A 26,289-nucleotide genomic window follows, 5' to 3' on the forward strand; every position below is an offset into this window, starting at 1 on the left:
GGTTCAATGTGGCCACTAAAAGGCAAGCAGATGACATTTTTGATGCTGAGACACATTCTTTGTAGCAGTACATTACTCACTAATTGTGACCAAAATAGCAAAATAGATCTTCACCAATAGTTAACTAATTTCTCATTTATTGCTGCCTCATGTCCAGAAAGCAGCCATTTGATACTGTAGCTGCCTTGCTTCCACGACATTTGATGAATGATCACTTGATCCCTATGTTGGGAGATGGAAATCCCTCCTGTCACAATGACTAGCTCTCTAACCTATAGTCCGTCTCTACATCTAAGAAAGCAAAGCTGCCCGGAGAACTTTACTCTAGAGTAATGATCTTGCCATCACCTACAACAAGTTACCATTTACAAAACCCACTTTCCTTCCTTTCACTCTTTTCCCATCTTTTAATTCTGCACTTCTCTGTGCATCTCAGGTTATAGTAATCAATTCAGACAAGTCACAGGTTTGCAAGAAGGCTGATCAGCTTGGCTGCAGCTTACGTAAATGTGCTATTGGAGCTCCTTTTTTTAAACAGTTCCTTTCTGACAATTTAAAATTGAGACTAGTATTATAATAGAGCAAGAAAAATTTAGCTTTAACAGGTAAATCCTGGGCTTTCAGCTTTTTTCTCACAGGCCAACAGAGCTGTTGCATATCCCTGAAAAATACCAGTTTTCCCTTCTCTCAACTGTCTCTAGCACTGCCTGTTTTCTCCCCAACCCCCGACTACAGAATTCTAACTCCTCACCAACTTCAATTTCAACCACTCCTCTCATTGCTAATGCTACAGATCCCCCTCTCTTCAAGAGCCTTGTTATATTTTATCATCTATGTCTGTCTCGGCAAGGAACTTGTCCAAGGAGAGAGGCAGCTGCAGGTAGGAGAAGAAACAGACTGAAATTAATCAAAGACTGGAACTCAGAAATAGTATCAACAGCCAGAAATTAATGCATCTTTTCACCATCAATTTTCAAAATAATTAAAACTGAATCCTACCCAGCCTAGCTATGATTTTGTTTTCCATTAGCTTGCTCTGTTCTTGGCAACACGGGCTTAAAATGACAATCACATTTCTGCTAAGTTAGAATTTACTGCATGTCAGCTGAGCTGCAGTGACTGTTTGCATGAGTGTTCTTGGCCTGTGACAACTTAATTTGATGCAGTTTAGTTCCCTAAAGAAGAGGGTTCCAAACTCTGTGTTCTAAATTATCAAAAATCAGTGCTGCTACACAAGGCAGACAACATTTTTTGCTGAATCTAATTTACCTTAAGATTGCATTTGTACTTCTAGACCCATATTATTCACATACCTGATCTTCTCGTTCAAAGCCTGGTGCTTTTGGATAGCTAGATGTTGGTGAAGAAACACCTGATGTGCTAGACTCAGAACACAAAACGCCATTTGCTAATGATCTCTGTCTACAAAGAGGTCCAAGGGGTGATAAAGAACTACTGCTACCAGAACTTGATGTTACAGTTGGACTTGAAGAACAGGAAATCTGTAGAAGACAGAAAAGAGTGTCTAATATACTCTATGATATTTTTTATGTTTACAGCTATAGCCTCCCTCTGTAACACAATCACTTGAAATTACAAATTAATTTCAGTCTTACGTAAATCCAATACTAACTTTGGTTTATTTGAATATATTTTTGGTATTAGCTAAAAAAGTAGCAGATGACAAATTAACATGGAGCTATTGTAAATACACAGACTTCAAAAGGAGATGCATTTGTACACACCAGAATATAGCCTTGTTTGGTCCCTATGCACAAAGTTAATCACAGGCAGAGATTACTCCACTTAATGGACATTAATTAACAGTAAAGGAATACTTGCTTTCTGACAACCCTAATTTCCATTCATTCATATATTTCTTAATTTGCATTTTAATGCAAGCATTACACAACATTTCACTCTTTTAAAAGAGCTCATCTGGATCAAGCCATGAAGTTCAAAAAGAAAGACATATTGAATCTTGGCAAAAGGCATCTCAATGCTTGTTTGTAAATCTCAAAGGGCTTTTTTCTGAGATTCTTAAATATTGAAATGTTTATTGGTTAATAAACATATTAATATTTAAAAACATTACTGAATTTATAATTTTTTATACCTGCTATACATTTCCCAGAGCGTTTTAAGCTTATACAGTAAAAGGCTTAAGCTGAAGGTACAATCTGTAAGTAGTAGGTCTTGACATTTTTCTGCTAAAAGTACAATTCTGATCAACCTGAAATTTATGACTCAGGTGTCAGCATCCTACAATAATATGCTTAAGTGGAATTGTGGGCCATGCACGTTTCTACATTTTTTAAGCAAACTGTTAAATTTCCTTAAACTAGAGTTATAACTAGATTCACAAAGGCAGTATGGAAATAGTTGCATCCTACATTTATGCCTAACAGCCCAGTGGTGAGAACACTCAGTGATGATAGAGATTTCAATCCCTCCCGCGCTTGTTTTGGAACAGAATCCACCATTAACCCTTAATTTTAGTCTATGCTCCAGAAAATGTGCAAGTATTTTAAAGGAAATCAGGATTTTAACAGGAGACACCTCTCTCCCCAGAATAGTATAGCCTCAAAATGTCCCTCCTGAGCAGCAGGAATTTCAGATTCAAATTCCTGTAAATCAGGTAGAGGACAGACATGAACCTAGATGAGGTCACAGAATCACTGAGGTTGGAAAAGATCTCCAAGATCATCAAGTCCAACCGTCAACCCAACACTACCGCACCTCCTAAACTATGTCCCGAAGTGCCACATCTACACGTTTTTTTAACACCTCTAGGGATGGTGACTCTACCACCTCTCTGGGCAGCCTGTTCCAATGCCTGACCACTCTTGCAGTAAAGACATTTTTCCTAATACCCAATCTAAACCTCCCCTGATGCAACTTGAGGCCATTTCTTCTCGCTAGTTACTTGGGAGAAGAGACCAACACCCACCTCACTACAATCTCCTTTCAGATAGTTGTAGAGAGCGATATGGTCTCTCCTCAGCCTCCTCTTCTCCAGACTAAACAACCCCAGTTCCCTCAGCTGCTCCTCATCAGACTTGCTCTCCAGACCCTTCCCCCCAGCTTCACTGCCCTTCTCAGAAGAGAAAAAAAACACCTCCAACAGATGTAAGCCATTTACTCGCTGAAGATTATTACCTGTGCATTCACTCACTCCTTTCCCTACAGAAAATCTCCTGTCATGAACCTTATCTGTTTGGAGTTCTGTAATTAGATTGCTTCTGAAATCCAGAGACAGCTTCTTTACACAACAGTCTGAGATTTACATATACCCTGAGCGCTGACAAAGTAGAAGACTGGGCACCACAGCAAAAATAATTAAATTGGTAGCCAAGGTTTACTCAGACAAAATTCCTTCTGAAGTCAAAGGCTGAAGAATTCATGTTTTGACCACAAGCTTGTTACAACATGTGACATTTCTCTTTCTGTACTATAAATCCAAAACTGAGGATTGTCCCTGTGCACGGCGACACTAAGTTTGCACCTTTTTTTAAGCTCTAAAATACTGAAATCCTTTCTTTATGCTAGAGAGAAGAAGAGAATAAAAGGACACTGCCAGGAAAAAGCCCATTGTTCTTAAGGGAAATAAAAAAAAAATTTTTTTTGGTCGATAAAATTGTTCTAAGGTATTCAGTTCCGTATCAAAACATTTTGAAAACTTTTAATGAATGACATAGTTACATCTTGTAAGTACACTTCAAAACATACTTCTGGTAGCACAAGGCTGCTTAATGCAGCACAAAAATATGTAAGATAAAATATTAGACAGCGAAGGCAGACTAACACCTGCAGTAAGATACTAATTTATATAAGCTACTGACTCAGTTTAAGGGTGAGTTCCCTAAACTGCACAGAATGTTTCTCAGATGCATATTTCATGTCCACTCTTTCAGCTAGGCAGGCAACATAGATTATTTTGCTGACACAGGAAGATGCACATCATGGTTGCTCCCCTACGGTGTGACCTAATGAACACTAGGGGAAGAGGGAGGAAGATAGCCATTATGGATTACTTGTGCTGGAAAGCTACCTGCAGGTAACAGAGCCATAAGCGGGGAACAATGCCCTTGTTTGCCCAGAAGTACTGGGGCTTGAGGTACAATGTTACTGGTCAAGATCAGATGATATCAGGTATGTAGACCATTAAATCAGACCATAAGGTGCCACTCATGTAATCCTTCTGGCTACAGTAGGTATCAGTGGTGGCATTAACATATATATAGCGCTATAAGCATTAAAAGCTTACAATTTTGTGTAGTTTTGCTCTGAAAAACTAAAATAAACTAAAACAATTGCTCAACCTCCTAGGATGCAGGCAGTGTTATCTGATTACATTCATCTTTAGGCTTTTGGTCTTAATCTCTGAAGGGTCCACCAGGATGACAATAGACAGAGAGAGTCTCTACTCTGTCTTTTGTATTTTTCAGAAAATAGAAATTTTAATAACTGGATTACACAGTGCCACAAATTTTGCATGACTCAATTTGCAAAGAAAATACAAAGAACTAATGCAAACAAAGCAGACAAAGAAAATGGGTCACATAATATCCACAGTAGGTTAAATGTACAAGCAAGGAAAAAAAAGTTTCAAACCTAGCCTGAATTTACAGGGCAAGCACATACAAAAACCACTCTTTTGGGTCTGAAGTTATTATTTAGAATTTATTCCTCTCTATCTCCTGTCTGTGCCTTTACTGTATGTTTATCCACCTAATAAGAACATAAGAAATGCCCTGTTGTCTTAGACCCAGACTAATATCCTGTTATCAAAAAAGGCAAGAGAAGATTATATTTAGGGAGAATACCTAATCCTGGTCATTATCTAGGGTCATCAAAGATAATTCTTAAGGCAGAGGAATTAAACGGAGGATTTTTCAGACCACCCCCCTTCCCTCTGTGAGACACTCCTCCAGGTCTGGTGAAGATGTTCCAGCCCTAAATGTCAACACTGATCACGACCCTCATCCTTTTTGCACAGGCTTGTAACAAGCACCTCCTCTACAAGTCAAGGCTGGGTGGACTCCACAGAGAAACCATGATAAGTTACATGGCCACTCACATGACAAGAAATAATTTATTCTCAGATATTTGTTCATCCCTTATGACTTGCTACAGTATACCTGGAAGACCACTGCTCCTGTATCTCTCATGCTCTTTGCACAGAGTAAGATACAAAGAACATCTGAGCAATGACAACAAGCCCATAACTAGAAACAGCCATACAACTTAGTGCAGTACTGACGCCAAGATGGTGAGCAAACATGTATTTTGTATCAAAGGACTTGTGATTCACAGTTAACATGAAGCCAAATGTCAGTACTAACATGAGTGTGATATTAGTATTAGAGACAAAAAGAGTGCAAGGAGGGGGAAAGGAAACCATAGATGCTTACTTTCTGTTCCTTGGTGCTGCAGAATTTACATTTTGGTAACAAAGTTGACATGAACAGCGATGTCCTCAGCACTACTGATGCTAGGAAAATCTACTGCCAATTGCCAGTTGTTTTTTGGGTCTTTTTTTGGCTTTGTTTTGGGTTTTTGTTTTGGGTTTTTTTTTGCTTTTTCTTCTTTCTTAAGACAGAAGCTCAAGCAACAGAACCTAGAATTCATACAGTTGCCTCAACTCTGGAGGAAGCCTTCAGCATGATCTTTGGAAACTGCTCGACAAATACAGCTTAACATTTGTGGCGTTTGATTTGATGAGTGTGGGATAGACGCCCAACAGATGTAAGTATTCTTCAGGGACACATCCCTCCTAAAAATTGAAATCTGCTGTGCTGTGTAGTGAAAGACATAAGCACAGGAAGGACAAAATTCAGCCTCTAAGGATTTAGAGTCTACTTTAATTTAAGACCAGTACTTGGTGACATTCCTTACTTTACAGAGGCTCAGCTGTAAATCTTCGCAGATTCATTTTTAAGCTTAACTGAACACTGCAGCTGGATACAGTTCAGATTACCTCTCACTTTGACAGAGGTTACAAAATAACAGCTTTTTCAATTTTGCATCTTTGCTCAAGGCGATTGGAGGATGCCTGAACATTTTTGTTAAAAAACTCTGTCAAAAGATGCCTACCTTGCTTTAACAAGGTCACATCCTCATAATGTTGTAACCACAAAGACCTTGGCCTCTTAGATTCTTAAGAAATCATCTGACATTGTTCTTCACTGCAGCTAAATTGCTTAGAAAAAGAGCATGTAGAACAAGTGATATTCTTTCCCTTGGTTCTTGCCTACTTGAGGCCTTTGCTTACAGCTGGATTTCTACAAAGAAAATCAGGAAACATGTACCTATAAAACTAATTACACTTCCTACGAAAATAGCAGCTTCTTGAGTTTCTTGATTCACGTTACATTTTGTGGCTTTAAATGTACTGTTAAATTGCCTACATTTGTGGGGGGTCGAGGGGAAGATGACAGGAATAGGAAACACATAGGTATTTTTAATTAAGCTGTAAAACTAATTTTGCTCTCAAGTAACTTATTTCCTGCCTACGTCCCTCACTGTCTCAGTACACTAATTCCACAGTAAAGGAAGCGGATTCATCACCATTGTTCAATCTTAGACTATGCACATGTAACCACACTCAGTTGCATTATCACAACTTAATAAAACTATTATTTATCAAATTAGTGTGGTAACTGATAGTGTGCACGTGGTCAAGCAATCTTAGTTATGAAGTAAAAGAGACAATCTGAAGCTTAATGAAGGCAGCAGAATGTTAGCACTGTGTCTACAATCAGGATGAGCTATATAGGCACATAAAGTTTACTGCGACTGTGCTGACAAGCACTGACTTCTTAACTGTGCTAACTCAAACGTGTTATCAAATATTTACACATCTTTGATAAACTTGGTAAAACAAAGATGGTGCTGGTTAACCTATCTTCATCCACTGTTATCAACATATATCCTATGCAAATATTCAGTCTTATTCAATTCAATCTCATCATGGACTCTGGGCATAATGATATCATGGCCAAAATTTCAATCGTTTTACACTTCGAAACAAAACTGTGATTTATTGCTCTGAGCCTAGAAGGGCTAACATATTCTGTAACTGATAAATGTAATTAATCTTTGATGTAGCTCCTATTTCACCTCCAGAATAAACAGCAAGTTTTCCTATTAGTTTTGGAATGCCACAAACTTGAACAATATTTCATAGAATCACAGAATGGTTTGGGTTGGAAGGGACCTTAAAGATCATCTAGTTCCACCTCCCCTGCCATGGGCAGGGACACCTTCCACTAGACCAGGATGCTCAAAAGCCCCATCCAACCTGGCCTTGAACACTTCAAGGGATGGGCATCCACAACCTCTCTGGGCAACCCATTCCAGTGCCTCACCACCCTCAGAGTGAAGAGTTTCTTCCTTATATCTCATCTAAATCTACCCTCTTTCAGTTTAGAGCCATTATGCCTTGTCCTATCACTACATGCCCTTGTAAAAAGTCCCTCTCCAGCTTTTTTGTAGGTCCCCTTCAGGTACTGGAAGGCCGCTATAAAGTCTCCCTGCAGCCTTCTCTTCTCCAGGCTGAACAACCCCAACTTGCTCAGCCTGTCTTCACAGGTAAGGTGCTTCAGCCCTCTGATCATCTTCGTAGCCCTCCTCTGTATTCACTCCAAGTCCATGTCCTTCCTATGTTGGGGGCCCCAGAACTGAACACATGTGCTGGTTTTGGTTGGGATAGAGTTAATTTTCTGCACTGTAGCTGGTATAGTGTGTTTTGTGAATAGTGCTGATGGTACATTAAGGTTTTAGTTGTCGTTAAGTAGCAGCTAAGTGTCCCTGAGTAGTGCCTGTACTAGTCAAGAACTTTTTCAGCTTCCCATGCTCTGCCAGAGGCACAAGAAGTGGGAAGGGAGGGGGCACAGCCAAGGCAGCTGATCCAAAACTGATTAAAGGGATATTCCATACCATATGATGTCACGCTCAGCATATAAAGCAGGGGAAGACGAAGGAAGGGGGGATGGTCAGAGTTATGGCATTTGTCTTCCCAAGTAACCATTACGTGTGATAGAGCCCTGCTTTCCTGGAGATGGCTCAACACCTGTCTGCCGATGGTAAATAGTGTGTGAATTCCTTGTTTTGTTTTCCTTGCGCATGCAACTTTTGCTTTTCCTTTTCATGACATTATTATTGTTATAATTATTATTACTATTACTGTTTTGCTTTACCTATTAAACTGTCTTTATCTCTACCCATGAGTTTTCTCACTTTTACCCTTCTGATTTGATTCTCTCTCCCATCCCGCTGGGGGGGAGTGAGCCAGCGGCTGTGTGGGGCTTAGTTGCTGGCTGGGGCTAAACCACAAAACACAGTACTTCAGGTGGGGTCTCACAAGAGTGGAGTAGAGGGGGAGAATCACCTCCCTTGACCTGCTGGTCATGCTTCTTTTGATATGTTAGCTTTCTGGGCTGCAAGCACACATTGCCAGGTACTGTTGAGCTTCTCATCAACCAGCACCCCCAAATCCTTCTCCCTGGGGCTGCTGAAGAGCAGCCGTTCTCCACCCAGCCTGTATTTGTGCTTGGGATTGCCCTGACCCATGTGCAGGACCTTGCATTTGGCCTTCTTGAACTTCATGAGGTTTGCACAGGCCCACCTCTCAAACCTGTCAAGGTCCCTCTGGATGGCATCCCTTCCCTCCAGCATGCTGACTGCACCACACAGCTTGGTGTCATTGGCAAACCTGCTGAGGGTGCACTCAATCCCACTGTCCATGTCACCAACAAAGTCATTAATTAAACAGTGCTGGTTCCAATACAGATCCCTGAGGAACACCACTCATCACTAGTCTCTGCTTGAACATCGAGCCGTTGACTGCAACTCTTCGAGTGCGACAATCCAGCCAATTCTTTATTCACTGAGTTGTCTGCCAAATTCATGTCTCTCCAATTTAGAGACAAGGATGTCATGTGGGCCAGCATCAAACGCTTTGCACAAGTCCAAGTAGATGATGTCAGTTGCTCTTCCCTTATCCACGAACTCTGAAACCCTGTTGTAGAAGGCCAGCAAATTTGTCAGGCACAATTTGCCCTTAGTGAAGCCGTGTTGGCTATCACCAATCACCACCTTATTTTCCATGTGACTTAGCACAGTTTCCAGGAGGATCTGTTCCGTGATCTTGCCGGGTTCAGACATACTGACTTCCTGTAGTTCCCCTGGTCTTCCTTTTTTCCCTATTTACAGACAAATTTTATCATACAGCTAGGCCTTTGCTCTGTATCATCACCTAACTGCAGTTATGTACCAGTAACAAAGAGACTTGATACATGGAGAAGATCAGCAGTATAATTCTAAAGTGTGAGCTGAGTGTGTTTTAAGGAGAGATTATAAGATTCTTGACATTTTGTGGCTGAAAAGCTGCTTAAGAGAATATACATTTTGTATTCATATAACAACACTGAAAAGCTAATCAACCAGCTAGTGAAAGCATATGAAGCAGCAACTGTGGCTATGGTTGTATGCACCGAGACAGCCTAGTTAATCCAACTCACATGGCAGTATGAGAAAAACAGACATAGGAGAAGACCATTCACGTACACTGAATTGCAATAAATTTTCAGGATATAAATGAGAACAGCTGAAATGAAGGAATGAAATTCAGGTAAGGCAGAAGCTTATGGCTGAGAATGATGCATATGTATGGGATGCAGAGGAGTGCATGCCATGCAGAGAGATTATTTTGGCAAAGGTGACTGAGAAAAAGGGTAGATAGCAAAAATGACTGAGAAAAAAAAGGGTGCACAGATATTGGATGATGAAACACTACATAGCTGAAGAGTCATGGAAGGACATGCAAGGAGTAATGGAAATATGAGTAAACGTGAAGAAGTAGTAACATAACCAACTTCATTAACCAAGTAGGGCATGAAAGTTTAAATGGTGCAAGCAATGTATTTGAAACATGGATCAAGCTATTTCAACTTGAATGAACAGAAATATTCAAGAAACCTAGTCTGCTATCATTTCCCCTAACCAAGGAGTTCAGATATACGAATTTTACCCGTGCAACAGAATAAACTATATGGAAGAGACTCTTAAAGTTAAATAAACAGTGAAAGAAAAGTAATTTATGTCATTGAAAAAGGAGCAGTAGGAGAATGAGTAAAAAGGAGTGCTCCTTCTGGCAATTAAATGACACTGAATAGAGCACAAAAGAGTAGTAATTGTTAAGAACAAGCAGTAAGAGCTGAAAGTAAAAGTTGCTGGTGTAAATGCAGCTCCTCAAGAAGACACATAGGGCTGGGAAAAGGATAAGTGAATTTCTTGCTACAGTGCATACAAAGACTCCAAATCTTACTTAAGGCATTTCACAGCTCTGATGCAATATGAGAAAAAATGGGTATGCCAAGAAAGTCAACCTAGGACTTGCTAGAGCAACACAACAAAAAGAAAGATAAGAGGTGATGGCATGTGTGGAGAAAAAAGTAGTACTAATTGAAATTAAAAATTACAACCAAGGGAAATACTCTATCACATTGGGTAAACTGCACTGTGGAGGTTAAGTGCATTAAGATGATACAACTCGTCGAGTATAAAGCAAAGGGAACAGCAAAGACAGATTGGAGAATCATAGAATCATAGAATTGTTAAGGTTGGAAAAGACCCTTAATATCATCGAGTCCAACCGCTAACCTATCACTGCCAAGTCCACCACTAAACTATATCCTCAAGCACCACGTCTACCCTTCTTTTAAATACCTCTAGGGATGGAGACTCAACCACCTCCCTGGGCAGCCTGTTCCAATGCTTGACAACCCTTTCAGTGAAGAATTTTTTCCTAATATCCAGCCTAAACTTCCCCTGGTGCAGCTTGAGGCCATTTCCTCTCGTCCTATCGCTTGTTACTAGGGAGAAGAGTCCAACCCCTGCCTTGCTACAACCTCCTTTCAGGTAGTTGTAGACAGCTATAAGGTTTCCCTCAGCCTCCTCTTCTCCAGACTAAACAACCCCAGCTCCCTCAACCTCTCCTCATAAGACTTGTTCTCTAGGTACTTCGCCAACTTCATTGCCCTTCTTTGGACATGCTCCAGCACCTCGATGTCCTTGTTGTAGTGAGGGGCTGAAAACTGCACACAGTACTTGAGGTGAGGCCTCACCTGTGCTGAGTACAGGGGCACTACCACCTCCCTGCTCCTGCTGGCCACACTATTCCTGATACAAGCCAGGATGCCATTGGCCGCCTTGGCCGCCTGAGCACACTGCTGGCTCAGGCGAGAAAAACAGTACTATCAAAGATCAGGTAAAGGGACTGACAAAAGTATAATGTTAGGTGCTTCAAACCAGAAGGCAGAACATAAAGGTAAAGAAACATAGATGTAGAAGCCCTCCATGGAAACTGAACTCACACTTACCAAAAAATCTGAAGAGTAGATTATTTCCTGACTGAAATGTTAAGGGAAGATACAGCAGAGGAATGACTGATGACAGTCCAATTGACAAGGCAACTTAGATGAAGTCATAAGAATACAGTATAGGTGAGATAAGAAGGTATCTATTTAAAACAGTTAACACAGCCTCCCTCACTACCAACCTGGATCATACAGAATCTTAACAGACTCATTCTTCCAATAACATTTATAGATAGGGCAATAGTATCACCACATTGTAGAAATGGGGACCTAAACCACTTGCTTACAGTCGAAGAGGAATCTTATGATCGAGCAGAGAAGTGAATTTAGGTGTCTCAAGTACTACATCATCCTTTTCCTCTAGAAGCAAATAAAACAGTAGGATACTCTCCCAGCATACCATAACAGGATATGTGAAAGAAGTTTTGGAAGATGAATAGTGAGATTTTCTTTTGAAGGCACAAAGGAACAGAAGCCTAGAAAGTCTAATCTCATCATGACAAAAACCCCTAAAATTAAGTTTACTCAGGGTGAGTGTCTGACAGTGATAAGAATTATGACGAAAGCGGGGACAGACAGACAGCTTATTGGAACAGAGAGAAAAACACAAACCACAAACGTAAATAAGTTGGTGGGATACTTATGATGGGGAGAGGGAGGAAACAGACTGACTACTTAAATACTAAAATTAAGCAGTTTACAGCAGATGGAGAAGGTGAAAGCAAGCAAGCAACAAAACTCAAGAATTAAATGTGGAAAAACAGAAGACCAACCTGCTAATGAAAAATCAGGAACTGAATATTCAGAAAAACAAATAATGGAAGTGCATCAAACAATGCTGCAGGTAAGTAGTCAGGTGAAAGAAAGACAGAACATTTTGCCAGACATCAGAAAAAGGTGGCCACTTGGAAGGAACTTCAAGTAGAAAGTACAGGGAAGGGAGTAGGGTCAACTTTTCCGTTTTCACACTTGAACAGTAGTACAGGCAGAGACTCACTGAGCATGGAATGGAAAATGTATACAATGTTCATGAGACTCATAACAACTAACAGAAAAATGCATGTATGTGGTGAGGAAGATTCCCCGTAGCTGGAAGGCATATTAGAATACTTAGTGTTTTCAGCCGTACCTAAATCACTCATGAAAGGCTAAGAAGCTTCTGGGAGAAGAGGTGCTTTTATGCATCTCTCCTGAAAGCCTCAGATCCTTAGCAACAATAAAATTCCCTTCCAAAATAAAAAGGCATACTCTCTCTCAGAACCTTTCATATACAGAAGCAGACTCCTGCACTGGGAACCTAAGATAAAATGTAGGCATATTAGTATCTCTATTCTCAATCTACAGAACAGCAATATGAAGAAGCTACATGAAAGAAACCTGTGGGTTTTAACAACTGCACTGTTTATTGGCAATTCCTCTTAAACATTATTTAAAATATGGCCTTTTATCTGGTTTCTAACCAAACAGTATAGGTCAACAGTGCTAGAAAGCTAGATGTCAAAATTCTGGGAATAAATACGTACTTACTTATGACTGTGCAGTGCAAGTGAAGTAAGAACGCCACCAAGTCAGGAAAGAACAAGAGAGATGTCACTACCTTTATATATTATTTTGCAACAAACATAAAACCTAACAAAAGGATCTATTCCAACTGATACTAAAAGGAAGATTAAAAAAGCTCTGCAGTATACATTTCTCCTTTCTCTCCCCCATCCTTAACTGATAAAATTTGCTAATATAAAATATATTTATCACCCTTGTGATCAAACACCTCCCTACTACCAAACACACTGCCTGTACTGCACCACAGTAAGAAGCTTTAAGTATAAAGCATGTTCAGGAAGGACATCAATTCATTCCTAATGTTAATAAATTAGGGCAGAGAAGAGGCTGGTGTCGGGCAAGATGTTCCATGAATGAAACCTTTCCTATAGAAAAAAGAGACATATATAAATTAAGCTGTCCTGCAGTTGTATATTTGATTAACAATAATGTTCCTCACCTTGACATTCAAAATATTGCATCTAAAGACAAAAAACAAGAACAGAAAACACAAATAATACATAGTTAAATCTGGTCCCAAGGGCAGACATTCCATTTAGCCTTATAGTACCAGTTAAATATTACTGCCTGACATTTACTATAGATGTGGGGTTTTTTTCCTCTTTTGCTGAAGTACAAAGAAATAAAAAGCAGACGTTTAATAAGTAAAATAAACATTGTATATTGGCACAGTGATTATTATTAGTAACTTTTCCAGAATTATTTACACTTACATTTCCAGACTGCCCACTGCTATTTGTAAGGCTGTTTGTGGAGTTAAGACTGCTGCTCCATTCATTTGCAATTCCTATGCTGTCTGTTGAAAACAGGTGAGCGCCTGGCTTTGATTGACAACCAGTTTGCAGTATGACTACATTCATGGTGTCCTCTGTTGAAGGAATCCCCAACAAATTACACACAGATTCGATACTTAGCTGTGTGAATTTAACAATTACATACCTAGTACCAAACACAGCACCTGTTACATGGAAATATCAATCACACACAAGAAATCTCTTTTTCTTTAAATATAAGCATAAAGGCAATGCAAGAATAATATAATTCACCATTATGTATTTGCAGCTACTAACAAATGTGACACTCACTCTCATATACTTTCTCCATCAAAGATTGGTGGGAGGCAGACTGAGATTCATATATTTAGAGTATTATAGATTTTGCTTTATTTTCCAGAATCTCTATTACACAGGGTTTAAAGACAACATTTTTAGAAATCCTGACTGGAAAGGTAACAATGACATCATAATTACAGGGTTCTTTGTTTTCTTTTTCCAGTCCAGAGCCAACTGACTTGTACTATTTAACTTAAAAAGGAACAATAACCTTTGAGAAAGTTCATTATTAACTAATATGTAAATTGTGACCAATGACTTTTTAATTTTCATACCAGAAAATTCAGCTCCAGGTGACCGAACAATTACTTTGCAATTCTCCAAAGGCTACTTTGTTAAACTATTAAACACCTTAGATATTTGATTCTTTAAATGCGCAATATGTTAAGGAGATTTAGACTGTTAGATTTACAGGCAAATGATGAGTTAGCAAAATCATATTTACTATAGTAAACAATTATAGTTAATAACATTCCTCACCTCATAATCCATGCACACAAGACATCAAAGTAAGGAAGTCAGGACTGAAAACAAAATCTCTTAATAAATTCTACAGGTATGGCAAGATTTTTTTCATCTCTAGCCACTACTGCATTTCTGAAGAGGCAACGAGAAACTACATTTAAAAATAAAATTTAAACATTTCTCTCTACTAGAAACAATAAGTAGTTCTGACAGAGTGTATGAAAGTACAAGCCATAGGAGGAAACAGGAGTATGACATATGTAGGCAACTTTCTCCAGTGGAGATAGCATAGCTGAGGATTGTTTCTAATGACGTGGGTTTTTTCTATCTAGCATTTGATTTATCGCAACTCTGTGGCCTTCTTACTATACAGTCCAATGCTTTACCAAATATTTCCACTATTGTATAAATCACAGAGATAGGGATGTGGCTCACAAAAGAGAAAGGAAAAAGCTACTAGTAAGTACCACTATACACCCAAGTCCAGTCCAGCCACATCCAGAAAAAAGAAAAGGAAAAAGAAACCATAGGGGTTGCAAAGATTATGTCACTAGATCCCTGCTGTTCCTCCTACAGAATGAGTGCAGAGTGGGTACGCAGAAACAGATGCGCTGACTTTTTGTAATTGTCTCTCGCTTTCACTACATATCATCTCATTGTATAGCTGATTGCCCAGAGCAAGCCCGGTCAACCCTCACACTGTCCTAGGAAAAGCACTACCCGATTCATGCACTCTCTTAAATCTTCGTTAGCTTTTTTCACCTGACACAACCATGTACTCGTCCAATAGTCTATAAGTGAGTGTAAGCAGTCATACCACCCTAAAAGGGTAGTATAACACTGCTTTCCAAACATTTCCAAGAGAAATAATCTCTCCTTTCTCTTTCCAAAGTATTTAGGGAGAATAGCTTGATTAGTTTTTGCTATCCTGCATACCGATAATATGTCAACCAGACACATTAAATTCGGAACGTGGGCTTCTGCATCATTCCAATTTCTTCCAAGAGTGAACATCATCATTGGTGACCATCTGCACAAAGGCTACAAATTCTACAGTGTAAGCCTCACCCAGTCTAACCATATTTTCTCAAAGACCTATAGCTGTTGTCAACTGATAGAAAAGCAGCAGTCTCAGCTCATGGAGACTAGGATAAAGCCCTCAACAAGAACTTCAACTATCTAATGCCAGTGCAGTGGTGCTTCAGGGATTATGTATCAGTAGCCTAGGATGTTATTTAGAAATCTGAGATACAACTTTTTCAGCTATATAGCCTCCTTAGAATTTGCACTAACAAGGCTTGGGTATTTTGAATATAAGAGTTACTATGGTCAGGCTAAGTCTGGCCTTGGGAATCCCATCTTTCATTAGGTCAGAAGTAAGCTTTTTCATTATTGCAATCTTGGCACCAACAGAAGAGAACAGTCTTGGACAAACAATCTGAAGGCAAATGCCTTCAGTAACAGAAGCTGTTATACAGGAGATGCGTTCTTTTAAGTGTTTCCAAATTCTTGCCAGCAGAATTTCAGTCTGCCGATGTTTGTGTTTCAGGAAAAAAAAAAAAAAAAATCTATTTTTTATTAAGGTGCCAGTTGTAGTCAGGCAGACAGCGGACAAATGAGTGCCGCAGAGAGGAGTTCATTATTTTAAGAGAGTCCTTTCCTGAAGCGTCCCAACATACTCTAGCTACTCTCTGTTTTGCAAAGGGAGACAGGGAGGTACATCAGATGCCACTACTTCCATACTTTTCAGGATCAGGTGCCCTCCCCCCTGTCACAGCAAAGTGTCTTTGGGACTACATTGGACCTAGGCCTTCAGCCAGTGGGGGAAAAAACAGTGACTGACATTTATAAGACAATACTGTCTGCAGCCATGGCCTCAAGGGGAAAACAGTCTTGGAGGAATACTAATATTCCTCATGATCTTCACAAAAGAAGAAAAGGGAAAAAAATGGTCAGCTGGTTCCGAGGAAGTCACTGAGTGAAGACCAGGAACACTATTATAGAGAATGTGCGCTTCGACAAATTATTTCTTGTAGAATAATAAAAATTGCTAAAATACACGTACGACTGGTGGGAGAACTTCCTCTACCTGTTCCACATAGCTAGGACTTCGCTGAAGTTACATGGAGAACACCCATAATTTATGATTCAAAAAGATCCATGAACCAAGAGTTTCAGGCTTTTCATACTGATGATAAGATCTACAGCTCTGAAACCATTCTCTCCCCCTTCCCTAATATGGAAGAGCCAGAAACCATTTTATTCTATGGACCTAGGAGTCAGAATGTCAGAGGTGCTGAACTAAGCTTAAAGCTGTTGCCAACAGCAGAAAGGCACTCTTGCTGACGGTAACCAAACATCTAACTTCTGATGGACCATTCAGACTACCAGAGACAGCGGGTGGGTACTGTTGCAAGATTTCAAGTTCATTTGTTGAGATTTCCTGCTTACACAGTCTTAATTCCAGATGATGCAAGCCAAAGAGTTCCAGAGCATGCTGGCTGGGCCATATAAGTCTCTCCTGATGGACATAAAATTCTGTTTAATGTAACTATGCAGAGAAAATGAAGCTGCTGCTTCTCAACTAGCACTGCTAAGATGTTAAAAGTCTCAAGAATTCTCTAAGAGTTCTGGAGACTTTCAGAATACAGGAATTTATCCTACAGAGTAGAAGAAAGAGTGGGGCTGGGGTAGAAGGATTAGCCATGGATCAGAAAGATATCCCTTAGGGAGAATAACATCAGCAAATTGTTAAGTCTGGACCTTCATTCAGCCCTCTTTATCTTTAGCCTGGGCAAAGCTTAACTTTTCCTTAGAGATGGAAATCTTGCTTATTCTCAATGACAGCTTCCTTCGAGAATGATTCCTCTCATAGGAATTGAGCATCAACCGGACTGTTAAAGATACAAATGATCAAGATGAAATGAAGTACATCATGATGGGCTATCAGAAGAACTCCAATCTTCAAGAGCTCTGCTGAGTTTATCCTGCACGCTCTCCGTGCTGGAGAGGCAAGAAAAGAGGCAGCATTCAGTATGCTGTAAGGAAGAAAACAGAGAATATGTAGTGTTCTCCCACAGGAATTTTGTAGCATATCACTATTATACCACGCTGCACATATGCAGTGAATTTGTTTAAATCATACTTTTCCAGCTGTTTCAGGAAATAAAAAATTTGTATCAGATAAACAGAAGAGTAAACTTGGTGCCCTAAATTACTTCTGTAACAATATGTGTACTTTCACACTTTCTTGAGTCAAAGAAGGACTTGCCAACACTGGCAAACAGTGAAGGACTTGATTTAGGAGATAGCCCCAACACCACAAAAGCACAGGCAGTGAGCCGCTTTTGATGCGAAGAAACATTCAATACTGACTTCATTGCCACAATGTTTTGAAGAATTGCTAGGTCTTAGAATAATGGGCTTCTTGAAATAAATACAGGAGTTTGTTTATCCTTCCTCTTCTTTGAGTAACAAAACCACAGAAAAGTAAAACCGATCATCCCACAGAAGTTAAAAGGGAAGTTGACCAAACCACAGATTCTCAGAAACAAGAGTGGTGGGCAGCAAGAATGACTCTATTCACTGAAAGTCGTCTACATAAGCAAGTGACACAATAAATGGTTGTACAGATCATGATATTTGCCTAGACAAGGTTAGACAGGGAGAGGGGATGCCATTACTTATCATTAGAGAATCAGAAAAAAAATACTACTGAATTGCAGAAATTTGGAGCTTTCCAAAATTGGTAGGGTCTCACATCCCTCTTCCCAGCCCTAGAAGCAGAAGGCAAAAAGCAAGATAGGAGAACTTTTCTTTTTTTTCCTTTTTGAAGAATAATGATGAGGTTTTGCCGATTACATAATCAAGCAAAAACTACATAATCAAAAAAGAAAAGATTTATCACCTGTAAGAAACCAGCTACATAGAAATGCTTCAAGTACTGCCTTGCATCACAACTTAAAAGAATGCATAAATAGTTGTTGCAGCAACTGCACACTTCACATTCTGGAGTGCAGGAAGAGTGTAGGGGTAACCTAAGTTCATACTACTGTTAAAAAGAATCTGATGATGCATACCCAGAATTAATCCATGCAGATGCACAAGGAAGAACTGAGTGCTCTCTTGGAAAAAACGGTCTCTCTTCCCTTTTTCTGTATGTAACAGTTTGAGTGCAGTGAAGATGTAAGTGGGCTATGAAGGAAAGAAGACAGCTGACATAATTTTCTCCCTGGTCTTTTTCAGTTTAGCTAAGGCCTGCAAGTTCTGCAAATACTTGCAAAGATATTTAAGTTTTACCTGAGAAGTTTACTATAAGTTTCAATAGGACAGCTAATATACTTCAAAAAGTCAAGCATGTGTAGAAAATTGCCAAATCAAGCTCAAAAAGTTACAGGGAAAAGCTGCATTTGTAAAGAAAAGCACCTCCTGTTATACTGCTGATGCAAATTTGATGCAAATGCAGCAAGCTCCCATAGCAATGTATGGTACTAGGAAACATTAGTTAATTTCTAAAAACAAGTGACATCAAATGCCTTTTATGCATTAAAACTAAAGATGTCAAGTAACTTCTGTTACCGATGCTTAGAAATGTTGGTTCACCTTTATGAACACTGATACAAAATAACAATTCTTTTACTTACTTTCAACATGTGCAAACGCACAAAATGGACCACGTGGGCAGTAACCTGTTTGGCGCATGTCATTGCACTTTGTAGATTTATATATCTAAACGAAACAGAAGGGTGGTTAACCTAAACATATGTTACGTAGTGACAAAATAGAAAATTTTAAAACCTTTAAATGAAAAATCTTGAATATTTACTAATTATATGTATTACAGTTTTCTCAGAAAAATCAGTTCTTATGATCCTTTTTAAAAATCAATCAGAAGAACAGAATTTTAAGAAAAGCAAACCTGAAAGATGATAATTTTAACCCTCTTCTGTATAATAATAAATAGTAAGTACACAATAATATTTTAGAAAAGCAAGTGTTTAAACTGCTTCGGTTTTCCATGTTGTACAGAAACAAGCCAAACGATGGGAATAAAATGTTCAAAGTCGTTTACACCACTTCTAAGAAATCTTGTAGGAGAAATTATGTATGTAGTAGAGCGGCTTACACAGCAAAAAAAAACCCAACACCAATATGTTTTTTTCAACATAGATCCTTCATTAGGACACCTCTAATACTTAAATCATCCTAACAATCAAACATCTTTCTCTGACCAGACTGGGGTGCATGAGAACTGAAGTAATACCGACTGTTCATGACAGTAATGATTATACAAGTTGCTAGTAAGATCCAGATTCAGTTTATTGCTCTAGCAGGATCTTAATTATCTTTAGGTCTCACAGGGCTGGGAGGAGGCGCTGACATACTATCATACTAGAACAATATTAAGAACCTATTTAAAAGCACACAGATTCTTTAAAAAACTAATCCTGCTGATTTCCAAGTCTGTGGCAACTAGCAGAGGGATCTTTTTGGTTCCCCAAACCTTGGTACTGCGGTCTTTGCCTTTCAGTGTCAGTTGAGTGATTCATGGATCAATAAGTAATAATTCTTAGCTCAGAATGCCACTTCTTTGGCACTTTTGCATATGCTGTATAAAAAAATGTTTACCTTGGACCTCCACCTTAGAGCAAACATGAAAAATGAAACTATTAAAAAAAACCAACCAACAACTAGTTCTGTAAGCTCTTTATTTTAGAGCTATTTTAAGCATCTTAAGATAAATTTCCATCTCATAAGTGATTTTGACTCAAGGCTGAAATTTAATTACTATATTCACTACTAGTTCATGCATAACCCAAAGAACATCCAAGAAACTACAGGAAAATGCTAGATATCAAAATTATTATTGATGCTTGTCACTCTACAAATAATTTGTTTATCCTTGAACACTGAAAAAGCGACAAAACATCCATGCTGTAGGCAACCGTTCACCCAAATGACACACTTAAACAAAACAGCAGGACTGATCTTTCTACCAATTTCACTGGGAGCTATCACAGACATTGTGAAAAATGAAGGAGTCATTTGTGGATACCACACCTGAACTAAAAAATGAAGCTGGGCCCATCTCCTTTCTTTCCTGTTCTCTGTTAATTGGTTAAATATAAAACCCCAATGCTGTATACACGATGCTAAAGATGCAGAAAAAAAAAAATGAGATGAGCTGACTTCCAGATGGTTTCAACAAAACATGTAATTGGAAGTTCAGCCTCAGTTTGAGGTCCTTGCTAAAAAATAGCCTCCCTGATCCTATGAGCTACCCAGATGGCGTGGAGTGCCTTCTGATAAATGCTACAGATACAAGAAGTGATAATATAGATAATATCAAAATGCAACTGGGGCAGAGCTCGCACCTCAAAGACTGATTCTGGAGATAGCCATGTAATCTACACATACTGGTATTATAAGACAGACAGCAAACTCAAAGAACTAAATCATTACAGAAGACTAACTTCCCAGCTATAGACAAGAACACGACTGCTATATATTAACAGCAGAATCAAGCTATTCCTGAATGTGATAAACAAGAGATTTCTTCAAAAAACAGTCACTTAGCCAAGAGGCAATGGCAATATTCTTTATCTGAATTTGGTAAAGAACGGGTATATGAAAACATCCAATAAGAGAAGATGATGCTGGATAAACTGAAATTCAGCTTAAATTAAAGAACATAAAAAAGTAAGGCTGAACTAATGTAACTGACATCAAATAAGTAGACCAAGGAATGAAGGCAACCGATTACCACCATTAAATAGACTGAATTTCATTGTGAACCTAATAAAATGAGTGCTTTGAATCCTCAGGTCAGAGACAGAAAAGCTGTATGGAATTTCCATTCTAACCACACAACTGGATGTATGTCAGAGCTGGAGCACAGGAGGGAAAGGACCACAGGGTATGTTGCTGAATGAAAGCGCCTCTTTCAGTGCAGGCACATTGCTAGTTTCTGTGAAATTAAATACTAGACCTAAAATTATGTGAGGTGATAACACTATCCCCACCAAACTGTCTTGATTATCAGTAGGAATTATGTTCAACACTACAACAAAGGCAGAACAGCTAATGGAAACAAGCAAAGACTGGGGTGACTACAGCTGACGTGGAAGCAAATCACCATCAGTTCAGGGCCAGGGAATGAATTAGGTCATTGTTACATCAGAATTTTTTTTAAAAATGGCAAATAAGACAGATGCAGTTAGCAAGCACTTTTTTAATAAGGCCACCATGTCAGAAGTAGCACATACAACTGAGGTATATTAAGAATAGCTCACATATGTTTGAGAAGAGCAAAACCAGCTAATGCAGGCAACTGCATGTCCACTAATTATTCTGTCATAATTTAAATTAAAGAGAGAGAAATGGGATAAAGTTAAGAGTACATTTGGCAAAGGCACATCATGGTATACTCACCATATAACTTTGATAACTAAAAGGTCCTTCTCTAAAATGGAAATGTGGTCATTCTAGTAAGTACTTTAATAAAGGATGTGGTAAGATTCATTCATTAAGATAATGAAGAACATGACTCTTAACAATGTTACATATCTGCTGCCAAATTGACTAATGGAGAGATGACAATGGATGATATGAAATAGGAAGGCAACAAACAAAATTAGTAGCAGAACTCAAGGCTCGGCCTTGTGACTTATTTTAGCACTTTCATTCATAGCTTTTTCATAAATAAAAGTATGGTAGCAATACTAAGCAGGAAGACACCTTTGCTACAGAAAAGGGATGGAATTTGATGCAGAAGAAATTAGATGATCTGAAATAGATCTGCAAAATCTCTAGTAATCAGGACAGTGAAATTCTGGAACAGTATGTCAAGAGTAGAGATAGCTGACACCTATTTAGTATAAAGATGTAGCTTGTCATCTTACAATAGGAAATATATGATATCAAGCTTGCAACAAACCTGGAGTCAGTATTCTAAGAATTCCTTTCCCAGTAAGGTCTTGAGAGGCCTTCAATAATCTTCATAATTGCAAGAGAAATTAGCAATTGCTTGAATAGTCTTCGCTTATATCTTACTAAGTATTGACCTTTTTAATGCAAGAAATTACATCCTGCTGTGAATTCTTCATGTCCATTCAAAGGTCCCAGAATGAAAAACAGATATCCAGTGTTGTATGGGCAGCTTCTAGCATAACATGCCTTTTCAGTATCATGTTTGTTTCCATTAACTGGCACATTTAATATTTTCATAGTGTTGCACAAGAATTGAATCTCAGCAGACGGCATGGCATTGCTCTCTTCCCTAGCATTTCACTGTTATGCTTAGGCACCCAACAAAGTTACGACGACTTTGCCTACAGATGAATCTAAAATCACCTTGTTCTTCTGGAGTGTCTTACTCCAGCCACATGGAAGTTTTCTGCTCTTTCCACCTCCTCCTGACCTGTTCAGTTTATCTTAATTATTTGCAATAAAGCTTTTTAAACTATACTTAAAATAGAAATTTGTCCCAAGTTATTGAGTAGCAGTTACTACTGTAACTTCATTAGCAATCAAAGAAGTTAGGTAAAAAAAAAGAACACATTTATTTATTCCCCAAACCAGAGAATATTAATTATTTTTTCTTAAGCCGTACAGAAAAAAAAGCCTATCAGTGAAAACTACAGCAGTACAAATAACTATTTCTTAGCAAATTTTGCTTTGCTTAAGCAAATACCCTCAACAACTGAATGTGTTGAATGAAATGTCATGGTTTTCATAAATAATATCTTTAATCCATCCATCTAATCCATAACAAATTTGAAATCACTAAAAATAAGTAGAAATTTAGTTCTTACCTCAGGATGAAACTGCTGTTCTGTACGAGAATGACAATATTGACAGCTATCCCCACTTTCACACCTTGAAGGTTCACCCCATTCATCTGCATGTTTTACACTGGGGCAAGGAGTGGACCTAGGAAAAAGTGATATCCAGAGCATATTTGTATCTAATTCCTAGCAAAAGTCTCAAACAATTTCCCACTAAATCTCAGAATCTTAGATTCTGGGACCTATAAAGTTGCAAATTCTGAGAGACTGACTTTTTAAAAATTCTTTGACAGAAAGATGAACTGGTAGGATTCTGTCTATCTTCTCTCTAATGACATTTATTCACAGTCTTAAGACTGTCAAGAAAAGCCCATCAATTCTAAACCTTGTATTGCTGCACGAAAAACCACCAAAACCAACGAAGAAACCACAGTGTATAAGAATTATGTAAAATGATGTAATGATGAATGATGTAATGACGAAAAGTAAGAGAGGCAATGCATTAAATTTTGGCCCTAAAAATATTGCTCTGAAATGAAAAATTACAGAACAAAACCAGAAAAAAAAGACAGTTCATAACTGATCTTTTCATAACAAAGGTTTGACCTAGTGATTGCAATTTTTGCTAAGATTTACAGAAGTTGTTTTCATTCTTCACAAGAAAGAAGGATATTTCCATTACAGCTTCATAGTTTTTGTCTTCAGAACTGTCTGATCATTCTGAACAGATGTTTGGGTTTTTTTAAAATAAAATAACAAAATTAGCAAGGCTATTGGGAAAGATGTGTTTTTATTCCATCAGGAATTCAGGAATATCCAATTGCATTGTAGAAGAACCCAAACAGATCAGTCCATTAACAACTGTTTGACTGACCAAAAAGTGTATTCTTAATATGTATTTATGTACCTGTATTTGAATTTTCTGGGATTTCGTCTTCTATCTCGACTATTGTGATAGTGTGGACATGCATAACCCTGGCGGCAGAGTCTGGGTGGCTTGGTACATTGTTCTGTCTTGTAGCCAGCTAATACAAAATTTGTGTCTGTAAACAGGTCAACAAGAGAAATAAACAATTTTTGCATTCAGAGTTCTTTAGTGAGCTTAGGTATCACACTACTTTTTGTAAAAAAATTATGATTCACAGACCCCTCCATTCTTATAAACGTAGACTGACTCCTGCATTTTTTAAAAGTCTAACACATTGACATGCAAAGAAATCTTCATTGCTTTTATATTCAGTAGCAATATTACAATAAAGTACCTAAACAAAGCACTAGCAATCTATTGGTAGAGAAACTATCTAGAAATTCTCACGACGTACATTTAACGCTTTGAAAATTAACACCTGAAAATACATTATTCATTTTAGAAAGACCAACACTAAAATCTTATACAATTTAATGTCTGGATTTCTCTTAAGTTTACTGGTGACAGTCCTTTTTTCATCAAAACTGCTTTCATGTTAAAGCATGTTAAGGCTGTCCAGTAAAATCTTTCTGGACAAATTCTAGAGCCTCTTCTCTACCTTTGCCTCTGTTTCTACATCTTTGGTTCCAGGAAGGAGGAACTAGGAGATGACAAACAAGGTTCTGTTTAGAAACAGAAAAATTCAGAAAAACAATGGAGCAAGTAAATAAATTAGAAGGCATAATTTAGCTAACAGCAAGCATGGGTTTGTGAGGAGTAAATCACGTCAAACCTTCTTCCTAAGGTGGGAAAATGCAGGTAAAACAGAAGCAGTCAATGACATGTATCTTGATTTCAGCAAACCTTTCAGCCTGAGATGTTCTCAAAAATGAACTGCACAATACTGCAAGACTCCTGTAGCATTTGTGGACAACTAGCTGAAGAAACATTCTCAAAGAGTCATTTATGATGTTCTTTGAAATAGCAAAAATCATTAATCAGAGTATCACACATAGTCTAATCTTTGTTCGGTCCTTTTCAACAGTTTCATTAAAGACTTAGGAAAATAAGGTTGAAATCACTATATGGATGATTTTCAATCCCCAGGAACTATGTGCAGTCTCGCCATATTTACAGGGTTTGACAGAAGCCATACAACATTATATAATACAGACCTGTCACAATGCAAGGAGTGCAATAAAAGTGCTTGTAGCTGGTCAATTTTGCTGTCTTTTTACGTCAAACATCCAATATTTTTGATCTCAACCTGACATTTAAGCTCTACACATTATTAGTACTTAAATGGTTGGAACTCACCCTATGGTAGATTTTAAAAATATATCAGGGACAAGTATCGTACAACTATCTCCCCTTGAATTCCTTTGAGGTGGCAGCTTCATGTGACCCCTTCCTCTGCTACTGTTCCCACATAAATTTTGTGGATGTAACTGTACCCAGCAGTCTTTTCTAAAGTAAAATCTGGGCAATGGCTCTAACAATATCTGATTGATATTAACATCTTTGGCTACATAATAAGCAAGTCTAAACAAAGAACATGAGAACCAAATTTGAAAGCCTTAAGAAAACAAGGGCAATTGGATTTACTTTAAGAGAGCTAATATAATGCTTTCAAGACATTCTTGTATTTTAATATTCTGCTCCAATTTTCTGTTAAATATTCTACTTCAGTCCTGTTAGTCAAGCTCAGCAAAGGGTAACGGTCCATTAACTAGTCTATGAATGACTCAAAAGATGAAGATTCTAATCATTACTACTACTTAGCATAAGACAGAGAGCTCCTACTGACTTTTAAAAACATTTATTAAATTGACACAGATTAGCAACACTTGTATCAAGTAACTAAAAAAGACCTATTAAACGTTTTCAAAACATTTTCAAAATGCAATCTGAATATAAATGTGACAGACAGTACAACTTGTTCACAAATATCCCTATTACTTATACAAACCAATTCTTTACGCTGTTAAAAAAAGCTTTTGAACTTCTCCCAGATGAAGACTGAGGATCAACAAATTGGATCAAACACCAATAAAGAAACAGAGAAAGGAGACAGG

The 26,289-nt window shown here is 38.3% G+C and overlaps 1 protein-coding gene across 20 annotated transcripts in view; it reads right to left on the bottom strand.

Moving 5' to 3' along the window:
- Nucleotides 1–26,289, bottom strand: part of UNKL (unk like zinc finger) — a 57,506-nt gene that overhangs the window by 19,867 nt on the left and 11,350 nt on the right. For 12 of the 20 annotated variants that reach the window (XM_075104491.1, XM_075104490.1, XM_075104487.1 and 9 more), the window contains 5 exons: nt 24,215–24,350; nt 23,335–23,452; nt 19,165–19,249; nt 13,658–13,812; nt 1,314–1,502 (listed from right to left, as the gene is read on the bottom strand). In XM_075104491.1, the coding sequence (XP_074960592.1) occupies nt 1,314–1,502; nt 13,658–13,812; nt 19,165–19,249; nt 23,335–23,452; nt 24,215–24,350 (683 nt within the window). Of the gene's footprint in view, nt 1–1,313; nt 1,503–5,414; nt 6,505–13,657; nt 13,813–19,164; nt 19,250–23,334; nt 23,453–24,214; nt 24,351–26,289 lie in introns of those variants that run through there. The other 8 variants (XM_075104495.1, XM_075104500.1, XM_075104494.1 and 5 more) reach the window with 3 other exon arrangements.

The sequence above is a fragment of the Phalacrocorax aristotelis genome, chromosome 10, assembly GCF_949628215.1.
Source record: "Phalacrocorax aristotelis chromosome 10, bGulAri2.1, whole genome shotgun sequence".
NCBI lineage: Eukaryota > Metazoa > Chordata > Aves > Suliformes > Phalacrocoracidae > Phalacrocorax > Phalacrocorax aristotelis.